The sequence below is a fragment of the Impatiens glandulifera genome, chromosome 8 (assembly GCF_907164915.1).
Source record: "Impatiens glandulifera chromosome 8, dImpGla2.1, whole genome shotgun sequence".
Lineage (NCBI taxonomy): Eukaryota > Viridiplantae > Streptophyta > Magnoliopsida > Ericales > Balsaminaceae > Impatiens > Impatiens glandulifera.
The window spans coordinates 15,050,849-15,062,125 of record NC_061869.1 but is presented as its reverse complement, the minus strand read 5'-3'; the positions used below and the strand labels follow the sequence as shown (position 1 = coordinate 15,062,125).

Here is an 11,277-nt window from a genome sequence, read left to right as displayed (position 1 = left end):
AAAATAAGAGATTACATGATAGTGTACAATTGAGTCTTTTAACAAGTAGCCGACTCGAGAAGTCACAGCTCCTTAAGTACCCATGCACTTAGAAGAGGAGCATGACTTGCATTGTGAACATCAGGTTGTTTCTTTTATTGAGGTTCTTTTAAAGGAGGATCCACCCACAAAACCAATGGAGAGGAAAATGGGTCTCATAATTCATTGCCAAAAAATCACACTAAATTGGCTAATTAATGGTCTATATCCTTTAAGCTATGTTGCACCGATTCGGGTACCGTATAAAATACGATACAGATACGGCTTTTATTTTAAAAATATAGAATACAATTCGTTTAAGATACGCATATTACTAAATATATATATATATATATATATAATAATTAAAAAATTAAAATATATTAAGAGTTAATTAATAACTTAATGTGAATCTTAAGTTTATCTAAAAAGAATATTAAATAGACAAAGTATGAAAAATTTCAGTAAGAGGAAGAAATGTTAGTTTAGGGTTAATTTTATTCTAAACATTAAGTCGTAAAATTTCAACTTTTTAAAAATTACCCAAAACGTATTGTATCCAAACCATATCGGATTGGTAAAAAGTCAACAATACTTCTTTTGCCGTATCCGATACCCGTTTTGCCGTATCGTATCCGATACTCAAAAAAAAAAATTTGAAGTATCCGTGCTACATAGCCTTTAGGTTGGCTATTAAAATAAAGAGTTTAAAATCCATGCTGATTAAGATTGAAGTTCTATCTTTATGCAAGGGAAATCAAATCATTTGATGACATTGAAGAAAAAATGGTTCTTTAAGAGTGAATTAATTAGCCCTTACAAGAGACTAAAGCTAATGAACACATTTCATTGCATAATTAATGCACACAAGAGAAGGCATATCTAGTGGCTAAAAAACATGGATATCAGCTTTCAATTTCAAATCCCATCAGCATTGTTCAACTATATTGTTGTTCTATGCAGCTAAGCAATTATAATACTGTTATCACCATTATAACTAGAAAAGTTCTAAGTTATACAAGGTAAATATGCAAACCATAATTGATGTGAAAAGCTACAAGATTAATGGGTGGTGGTGTTACCATCAAATGCTGAATACTGATCATACCCTTCTCCTCTTCCTCGTCAATTGCTCGCATATGTCTGGATTTCTTCTAACTCAACAGGATCTTCACTTGTATTTTATCACCTAGTTTCACAAAGACAACATATCATTACTATGAATCAGTTCAATTTGTTTCCTTCAACTCATTGTTACTAACAACAATTAACAATATGATCAAAATAACATCTAGATTCAGTTAGTGGGAATCAAAACGCAAAGGGAAAACTCACCATCTATTGATGAATATTAAGCATAGATTTAGCTTCAGTTTGCTCATCCAAAAGATTTTCACTAGTGTATTTGCTCAAAAGCTCTTTCTTCTTCTTCTCCACCACCATTCTTTCAATCTCTTTCACATCCGGCAATGGAACATGCACCACAAACTCCTCTTTCTCCCTCTCCGCTTTCTCCTTCTCTTGCCTCTCCTCTTCCACAACATCCTCTTCCTCCTCATACAAAATCTTTGCAGCCAACGATGGAGCCACAATCGCTTCTTCCCCACTTTTCACCCCCTTTCTCGCCTCCCTCTTAATCTCTTCCATAGCTTTCCACTCCGCCACCGCCTCTCTCCTCATCCTCTCCTCAGCAGGTCCCTCCAACTTCTCAAGAATACCATCTTCATCATCCCTGTATCCATAATACCTTGCATCAATTCTCTTATATATATCATGTCGATTTCTCCGTCTTCGAAGCTCAGGAGGTTTATCAAACAGTTCTTTCACACCGGGAAGTTTCTTAGCAGCACCGAAATAACGGTAGCCAGGACCACGACCGCTAGGGTTTGGTACATCAATTATATTACCATCTAAATCGGTCATTTTAGCCATAGATCTTGTGTAATTTGGTCCTCCAAGCTCCACGATTCTCCGTTCCCAGTGAAATTTCTCACGTATGTGTTTATTGATCTCATCGTTGATATCTCGAAGTCGATGTTCACCAAGGCCTTCGTTCTGGATCTCGGCTACTTTCCGTCCAATCTCGCGCATGATCTGCTGTCTCCATTTGTCCGCCTCTGCTAGATCGCGACATTCTGATGCGAGGTAAGGACGACGCTCTTTTGGCTTCTTCTTTTCCTCGGCTTTCATAGTAATGAATCGATTGAGCATCGACTGCGCTTTCTCTTCGTTACGAGCCATCTTTGCAGTATGATTGTAAACCCTAGAGTGATGATTTGAAGTATTGAAAAGTAGATCGGCAACGAAGAACCCTAAAACCAGAGAGCTCTAGAGAGAGAAGCCGTCGTCGGGGATAGTGTTTTAGATAGAAGAAGTTTTTAGGTTTTGAAAGAATATATTTCTTTTTAGAAAGCTTTATTTTAAAGTATTTTGTTAGATTAAAATTTTAAAAAATAATAATAATTTTTATTTGTATTTGATATGAAATGTATAATAGATAACAAAATATATTAAATTAAATTTTGATGAAATATTTGATTAAATTTTAGATCTTATAATTTATTTATTTTTTTAGGAATTAGTTTTTTACTTTAATAATATTTTATATATTACATATAAATTTAGAAATAATATATTATCATTTTATATTATTATAATTTATATTTTATAATAACTAGGTGATGTCTAATTTTATTGCGACTATAAGAGTTCCTACTTCACCCTCACAAGACTTATGATACTGATATGAAACATACAAATTATTTTATATAAAGAATTTATCATATTTGAAATTTAAACTAAATAATATGATTAAATTTAGGAAAGTTTTGAAATATCCTCTTTTATATATATTTCTATGAAATTGTATTGCATATTTATTTTTATTTTAAATTACTTCCTTATATATTTATTTTGTTTCAATTTATACATTAAACAATTAAAACCATTTAAAATGTTATTAAACCGTTAATTTGTGATCAAAATAAAAACAAATTTTACATTCGTCTTAAAATTACTTCTTCAACTCTATTCGCAAACGTATATTTTCTGTTTCATTTTAAGATAAGGATGTTGCACACTAAGTCGACGATAATGTTGCTAATTCGTTTTCTTCATATTTAGATATTGCGTGTTTGTGTTGTACATCAAAATAAATTTTAAGTAATAAAGAATATTAATGTTGAATAAAGAGAAATATATATGATAATTATATAATTAAAATGTAAATAATATAATAAAGATTACGAAATATAAAATATGATATCGCAATACAAAACTCGTAATATACTTGAATCGGCTAACTAGACCGAACTTACACCAAAAGATAGTTATCCCCTTAATGAAAATAATTTAAAAAAATAAAATGTTGGTTATCCCTTTAATTAGAATGAATATAATTTAATTTGAGGACGAAATAAATTTATTAGTCAAAATAAGCTCAAATCAAAATATGAAAAAATAAGTTAGAGGATTCATAGTTTTAAATTAATTAGAAAAATATACAAATTTTGACCATAGAATAAAAAAAAAATCATACTTAGAATTAAATTTTTCAATAATTTATAATGTTTGAAAAAGCTTAACTGTTTCAAACAAAATAATAAATATATAAAAATAATTTCAAACAAACATAAATGTATTAAGAGAGATATAAAACTTAATTGAATGTACTAGAAAACATTATATATATTACTACTTATATTATTATTATTATTAAAATAAAACATACTAATTTTATAAAAAAAAATGGTATAAAGTATATAATATATTAAATATATTAATAAATAATTAATTAAAATAATATATTAAATTTAATCTTTTTTAATTTATAGGGTAAAAATATTGCTTTAAAGCTAAATATAAATTATAATATATGGTTCATATTATATATGTTAAAATATATGAACATTGATAATAAGATTTTACATGATGTCCATCTCTTATTATTTGCTGTAGGTAAAAGAGTATAATAATGTACAAAATAAACTTTAAAACAAATTTAACAAAACAAAAATTATAATCTAGATAATATCTATAAAATAACATGGACAATATTTATAAAAATAAACATTATAAATCACTTTCAATATTTCCTTTGAAAAGTGGACTAATAACTCTGAGGAAGCAAAAAAAAAAAAAAACATAAATATGATACAGCCAGGATCCAGAAATTAAAGTTGAAGTAGGCTTAAATAAATAAAATAAAAATTATTGATAAAACGAGTAAATTAATATAAATTTTGTAATAAAAAAGTTATAGAAACAAATAATGAACTAAATTAAAAAATAATAATAAATTAGTAAGTTATGTTACATTTTATTATTAAAAAGTTATTATTATTATTATTTTATTTTTTTCGGGGTAGACTAACATAAATTTGCCCATACAAAAACTGATTGTATTAAGGGAATGGGTACCCAAAATTTTTGTTCAATATTTGCATAATGATTCAGCTAATTAGATCACTATGCTACTCTTACAAGTACTAAATGATATAATCATAACATGTTAACATGATAGAAACCTCTATTTATAAACTTCTAATTGATGTTATTGCATATAAAGCATTCAATGTATGATCATAATATGGTAAAATCAGCATATTCTAACAACTAAAAAAAGACACTTATTTCAGGTAAGTAATGTTGAAACTAGTCACATACCTTGTTGTTGCTTGCCTTCAATCACATTCAACAAAATCCTGCATCAGAGTTTCAACAAAGCTTTAATTCAATGAATTATGGAAGATACAATCAAATAGAAACTTACAGATTTCATCTCATGTCCCTATTGTTGATCATATCCATAACTGTGAATGCTGCTTTCAAAAGATTATCTTTTTTATCCTCAAGAATCTTCTTCTTTTCAAGTGCATTATCTTTACACCTTTGTATATCTTCCATTACCCCATTCGAGTTATCATCAACATCACTAAAACACAGTTTTAAACATTAGAATACAAATGAAGATGCAAGAAATCAATATTTGTAATAGAGTTGTTAGCTCACTTTATCATCTTCACCATGGCACTCATCCCTTCTTGAACCTGCTGTGAAAGTTCTGCATTCATGAACAGAATACACAGATGAAAATCATGTCATATCAGGATCACTGAATGTGAAACTGAAACCTGGAAACTAGAATATCAGCAAAGGATAAACACAATTTCAACCAAGTAAATCGAAAAAACCTAACCTCGTTCATGAGTTTGATTTATTATAATACATTTATACTGAATCAAATGAACAAATACCACTAGCAAAAGCATGTCATATCAGGATCTGAAACCAGGAAACTAGAATATCAGCAAAGGATAAACACAATTTCAACCAAGTAAATCGAAAAAACTAACATCCTTCATGCGTTTGGTTTATTATAATACATTTCTACTGAATCAAATGAACAAATACCACTAGCAAAAGCATGTCATATCAGGATCTGAAACCGGGAAACTAGAATATCAGCAAAGGATAAACACAATTTCAACCAAATAAATCGAAAAACCTAACATCCTTCATGCGTTTGATTTATTATAATACATTTCTACTGAATCAAATGAACAAATACCACTAGCAAAAGCATGTCATATTAGGATCTGAAACCAGGAAACTAGAATATTAGCAAAGGATAAACACAATTTCAACCAAGGAAATCGAAAAACCTAACATCCTTCATGTGTTTGATTTATTATAATACATTTATACTGAATCAAATGAACAAATACCTCATATCAGGATCACTGAATATGAACTGAAACCAGGAAACTAGAATATCAGCAATTTCAACCAGGTAAATCGAAAAAACCTAACCTCATTCATGCGTTTGATTTATTATAATACATTTATACTGAATCAAATGAACAAATACCTCATATCAGGATCACTGAATATGAACTGAAACCAGGAAACTAGAATATCAGCAATTTCAACCAAGTAAATCGAAAAAACCTAACCTCATTCATGCGTTTGATTTATTATAATACATTTATACTGAATCAAATGAACAAATACCTCATATCAGGATCACTGAATATGAACTTAAACCAGGAAACTAGAATATCAGCAATTTCAACCAAGTAAATCGAAAAACCTAACATCCTTCATGCGATTGATTATTATAATACATTTATACTGAATCAAATGAATAAATACCTAGCGAAATTCAAAAGCTCGCAACTAATATATGATCACGAATTTGTTATTATCATTGAATAACAACTGATTGCTATGAAATTGACGGGATAACGCATAATCAGAACTACATTGTTAATAACTGTAGTTAAGACCTCCGAATAACTTAACTACGATCATTGGAGAAGGTAAAGAAAGCTATACAGGAAGTAGAAGAGAACAGCTAAAGCAATTTGTAAACGGAAATTTCATAATTCATGGAAAATAGACAGAGATTACCAACGAGGAGAGACGATAGCTGAGATTCAGAATCTAAAGGATCCAGTTCTTGAGGAGAGGTTGAGCTCGCCATTGCAGCTGTTCGATGGAAGAAAGAGAGAAAATTTTAACTATCGACCTAATTTTAAAATCTTTCCCTCAAAGAAGTAGTTGTCCATGGAGGGAAGAAAGGGGAGAAATTCTTAATTATATACCTAATTTCAAAATCTTAAAAAAATTAAATATTATTAAAATATTTTAGAAACGAGAAATGAGTTGAATAACGAAGATCACGAATTCGATTTGATCTACCACATGTGTAGACTCGAGAAAATGTCTATATTCGGGATGAAGTATTTTTTATTTATATTTATCTCTCATGCCCAAGTGACAGATCACGTTATATTCCCAATTTCGTTACCCTTGTTACAGGCTGTTCTGGAAACATAGTCTCCGACTCTTTAAATAATTAGATTCAATTTATTTTCTTAAACATTGTTATTTTTAAATGATTGTAATACATAAAAAAAATTGATAAATAATCATTTTTAATTTTATTAGTTCCCTCTATAGATTCATACTTGAAATTTGAATATGAGTATGCAACTTAAATTCTTCCAATTGAATTGTCTAACACGAACTAAAACCATCAATGAAAATACATTTTCTTTTGAGCTAGCCATATCAACCACCGAGAAGAGGCATGGATGTTCACAAGGAGTAGGGAACTCTTCTCAACCGAGTTCGAACACCCATTAATTTGAATGTCGAAGAAAAAGTTCAACGTCATACATGTGTTACTAATGAAGTTTTACGCTAAATGAAGTATTATTTCAAAATCTAATAAACCATAAGCATAACTAGTTGTCTCTACAAATTTGTAATCAAATTTATGCACTCTCGTACTTTAATGTTATAAAGACAAATTTATGTAAGAGTTTTACTGGGATTAAGTCCAGCAAAAAATAAATAAATTATTATATACTAAATATTTTAAATTTTATAATACAACTAGTTGAGTGGTTTTACAATTTTTTTTTAAAAAAAATCATACATTAAGCTTAAACTCTCTAATTTTTTTTATATTATGTTTAAGCCCACAACTTTAATTGTCTGTCCCTTGATGAGGGTGAAAGACACATAATCCATCTTTATACTTAGAGGCGCAATTTCAAACAAATATTATTTGAATCCATTGAAATTCTTTTTGTTAGTATAGGAAATCAATTTATCTTTCATGTTGAAATAGCTATTTAAATTTTAAATGGACCTCACAAAAGTAGTTATATTAGTTGATTAATACTCAAGGTCTACGAAAAAAACATTTAATAATAAATAAATGAAGTTCATTTATTTCATGAATATTATAGTTGTTAGCATACAATTAAATTACACTGGTTTAGGAACATGATGATTGTGGAAGATAACACCAACAGCATCATCCGGAATGTACTTGCCCCAAAACCAATGTTGTTTCCAAACCCAATTCATCTCCTCAATTGGCACATTCTTTGTCTCGGGGACAAATAAATAGACAAAAATAGTCATCAACAAGACGAATCCGGCGAAGAAAAAGAATAGTCCGAACTTCATGTGACACAACATAGAGAGAAACAATTGGCCGATGATGAATGTGAATAACATGTTCACCGAGACATTGATGGATTGGCCAGCCGAGCGAGTCTCTAAAGGAAAGATCTCGCTCGGAACCAACCATCCGAGTGGACCCCATGACCACGCGAAAGCCGCGACATAGAGACATATGATGATGAGAGTAATGTTTCCCGTTAATATGGAGAATGACCCTTCACCACCAAGTCCGAATGTCTTGCCTATTAGGGTTCCAACTATAATCTGCAATTTATATGGTTTTGTTTCAATTAAGGAAATCACAAAAGTTATAGATTGAATAGGTTATTTAAAAATAACCTTATTTGGAATATTAAGTTAAGTAAAAAAAATGTAAATTCTGAATTAGAGTTGCATTTAGACTTTAGACGAAAAAATGTTGATAAATTAATTGATTGATTAATTAGATTATATTTTAGAACATAACTTAGAACTTGCATGATCTTGGTTTTTGGAGTTTTTTTTTTGGTATCTTTTAAAAATTTAGTCCTATTTGATAAAAAAATGTTAGTTGGGGGGTTTGAATTGATTTAATTATTGAAATTTGTTTTGTATTTATTGTTTAAATTTAATAAAAATAAAGGAAATATATTTTTGTATTTAGTTTTTGAAATTAGTGATTTAATAATTATAAAGAGAATTTAAAACAGTTAAAAATTCAGATCTGATGTCAAATTATAGGGAAATTTGACTAAATGATCTAAAAAAGGTTTTTAACTCTTAAACGGGCTGGTTAATTGCGCAAATGATCACTTCAAAATGTTCTGACAAAATTACCACAGTCGTGTAACGCAAATGGCAGATTCGTCACGCGAAGAGAAAACCTGTTAAATTACTGTCGCGTAACGCGAATGGCACGATCGTCACGCGAAGGGCACAATCATTTTGAACTTTTCGCAGACTTTTCCTTCGCGAGACGATACTGCCTTTCGCGTTACGCGACGAGGTAATTTCATCAGAATATTTTAAAGTGGTCATTTGCGCAACTAAATTTATGCTCTTGTCACCCACACATTTAATAGCCTTTTTAGGATCATTTCTTCAAATTTCCCAAATTATAAATATATTTGTATATTTTATATCTTTGTTTTTATTTTTATTTTGTTCAATCTAAATGTTTTCAAATAAGGATATTTTAAATATAAATATTAAAATAAATAAAAAGTATTTATTATTTGAGAGAATAATTCAACCAATGTGACTATGATCTAATAGTAAAAGTGGATTCTTTAATTTAAGATTAAATTGAAATACTAACTAGTAACATCAAATAAAGTCTATTACTTATATATCCATACCTGGCAAATAAACATTTGAATTCCTCCTTGAATGAACAACACCCTTCGTCCAAACTTATCGACGCTAAAAACCGAAACCAAAGTCGCAAAGACATTCACTAGGCCCGTGATGACCGCACTCATGAGCGAGGCATTGTCGCCGAACCCCAATGTCTTAAAAAGGACCGGAGCATAGAACATGATGACATTAATACCCGTCATTTGTTGAAAGAATGGAATGAACACCCCGATAACGAGTTGTGGCCTATACCTCTTTTGTAGTATGTCCCTCCAAGGATGTTGGACCTGCTTCGATGCCTCAGTGGCATCGACTAGGTCCTGGAATTCTGCGTTCACGTTAGTGGTACCACGAATTTTTTGCAACATTTCTCTTGCCAATTCCGGTTGGCCTCTCTCGATGAGGGAGTTTGGAGTGTCGGGAAGGAAAGTCGCGCCAATTGTCATGATAATAGCGGGGACCGCGGCTAGACCTAATGAGATTCTCCAACCGTAGTCGCCCTTTATTTGGGATGTACCGTAGTTTACTAAGTTGGCCGCAAAGATACCAATCGAGACGGCTAATTGGAAACCGATGTTAAGCGCTCCCCTCATATGCGATGGTGCCATTTCCGAAAGATATAATGGCGCGGACTGTATAACCAATGGATGTATTATAGTAAAATGTCAATCTTTAACACAAAAACAATTCATATCTAGATTGAGTCGGGGATCTCATTACCCTTTTTTTGGCTTTGTACGTACACATTAATTTTTCTTCACAATTCTTATGTTTTTATCGTTGTGTGCTTACAAACTATCAATTTCATCGTATTCCTCATTTAAAATAAACACAAAACAATGTTATTGTTACCTGATTAGCATAACCAATGCCTACTCCAAGCAACAAACGGCCAATGATGAGCATAGTCAGGTTATTGGCGATGCAATTGAAGATAGAACCGACAAGGAAAACGCTGCCTCCTAGAATCATGGAGACCTTACGCCCCAAAACCCTAGTGGTTGCGGAAGCAAACAACGAGGCAACCAATGCAGCCAAGTAAAGAGAAGACGTGAACAATGTGAGCATGTGGTTGTCGAATTTACAATATTGGTTAACATCTTTATTACTCTTCTCCTTTGCATAAATATTGGGAAAGAATTTCTCCAAGAAATCATCCATAGAGGTTACACCTCCTACGCATATACATAAGTTATTACTATTTAATCGATCTTATGACAATTTCTCGATGAACAATCATATAACAAACATGTTTATATATATGTACCTGAAATACCAATATCGTAACCAAAGATAAGGCCACTCGAGGCAGCAATCACGCATGTGACAATGACAAATGCCGTTACACGACCCTCATAACTTCCCGAACCTCCATTAGAAACGAGCCCTCCTCCGGCCATCTTTAAGATTAACCCCAACTATAATTGTGAAATGAACTCCAAGTTATGTTATATATTTTGTAATTTTCTCCTTCAAGTAGGATTCCTTTATGCTTTTTTTTTTAATTTTGTTTAAATTATTTAGAACAATGTCAGCATTAACAAAATAGGAAGGAGTGATTGATGAGTCCTTTTGCGATTTAAAAATGCTATGAAAAGCTATACAAAAAATATGTAAAATCGCAAAAGGACTACATGCATAAGGTTGGGGATAGGGCTAAGCCTTGTCCACTTTAATTCAACAAAGAGACATTCTTGGGTTTTTATATAATTTTTTTTTCAAGTTTACTAAATTTGGGGACAAAAATTTGTGGAGATTTCTTTGGTTCTTAAGGAAAATATGTTAATATCCACATAATCATGTGTGATTAAGATAAGGAGATGAAATTAGATCTAGAGTTTTTTTTTTGGATTTTTCAGGGTAAATTATGAAATTTGTCTTGGGAACTAATAAACTTACTAAATATTAAAAGAATAAAAGTTTATCATTTAAAAAAAACAGGCA

General features: G+C 30.7%; 2 protein-coding genes across 2 annotated transcripts; both read right to left on the bottom strand.

Moving 5' to 3' along the window:
• Positions 1–904: 904 nt before the first annotated feature.
• Positions 905–2,392, bottom strand: LOC124911693 (pre-mRNA-splicing factor ISY1 homolog). The gene is made up of 2 exons (XM_047452201.1): positions 1,354–2,392; positions 905–1,207 (listed from the first exon to the last, which is right to left on the bottom strand). The coding sequence occupies exon 1, from the start codon at positions 2,257–2,259 to the stop codon at positions 1,357–1,359; it is 903 nt and encodes a 300-aa protein (XP_047308157.1). The 5' UTR covers positions 2,260–2,392; the 3' UTR covers positions 905–1,207; positions 1,354–1,356.
• Positions 2,393–7,741: 5,349 nt separating this feature from the next.
• LOC124912261 (sugar transport protein 4-like) lies at positions 7,742–10,504 on the bottom strand. The gene is made up of 3 exons (XM_047452829.1): positions 10,186–10,504; positions 9,336–9,965; positions 7,742–8,262 (listed from the first exon to the last, which is right to left on the bottom strand). The coding sequence occupies exons 1-3, from the start codon at positions 10,492–10,494 to the stop codon at positions 7,798–7,800; spliced, it is 1,404 nt and encodes a 467-aa protein (XP_047308785.1). The 5' UTR covers positions 10,495–10,504; the 3' UTR covers positions 7,742–7,797.
• Positions 10,505–11,277: the final 773 nt, after the last annotated feature.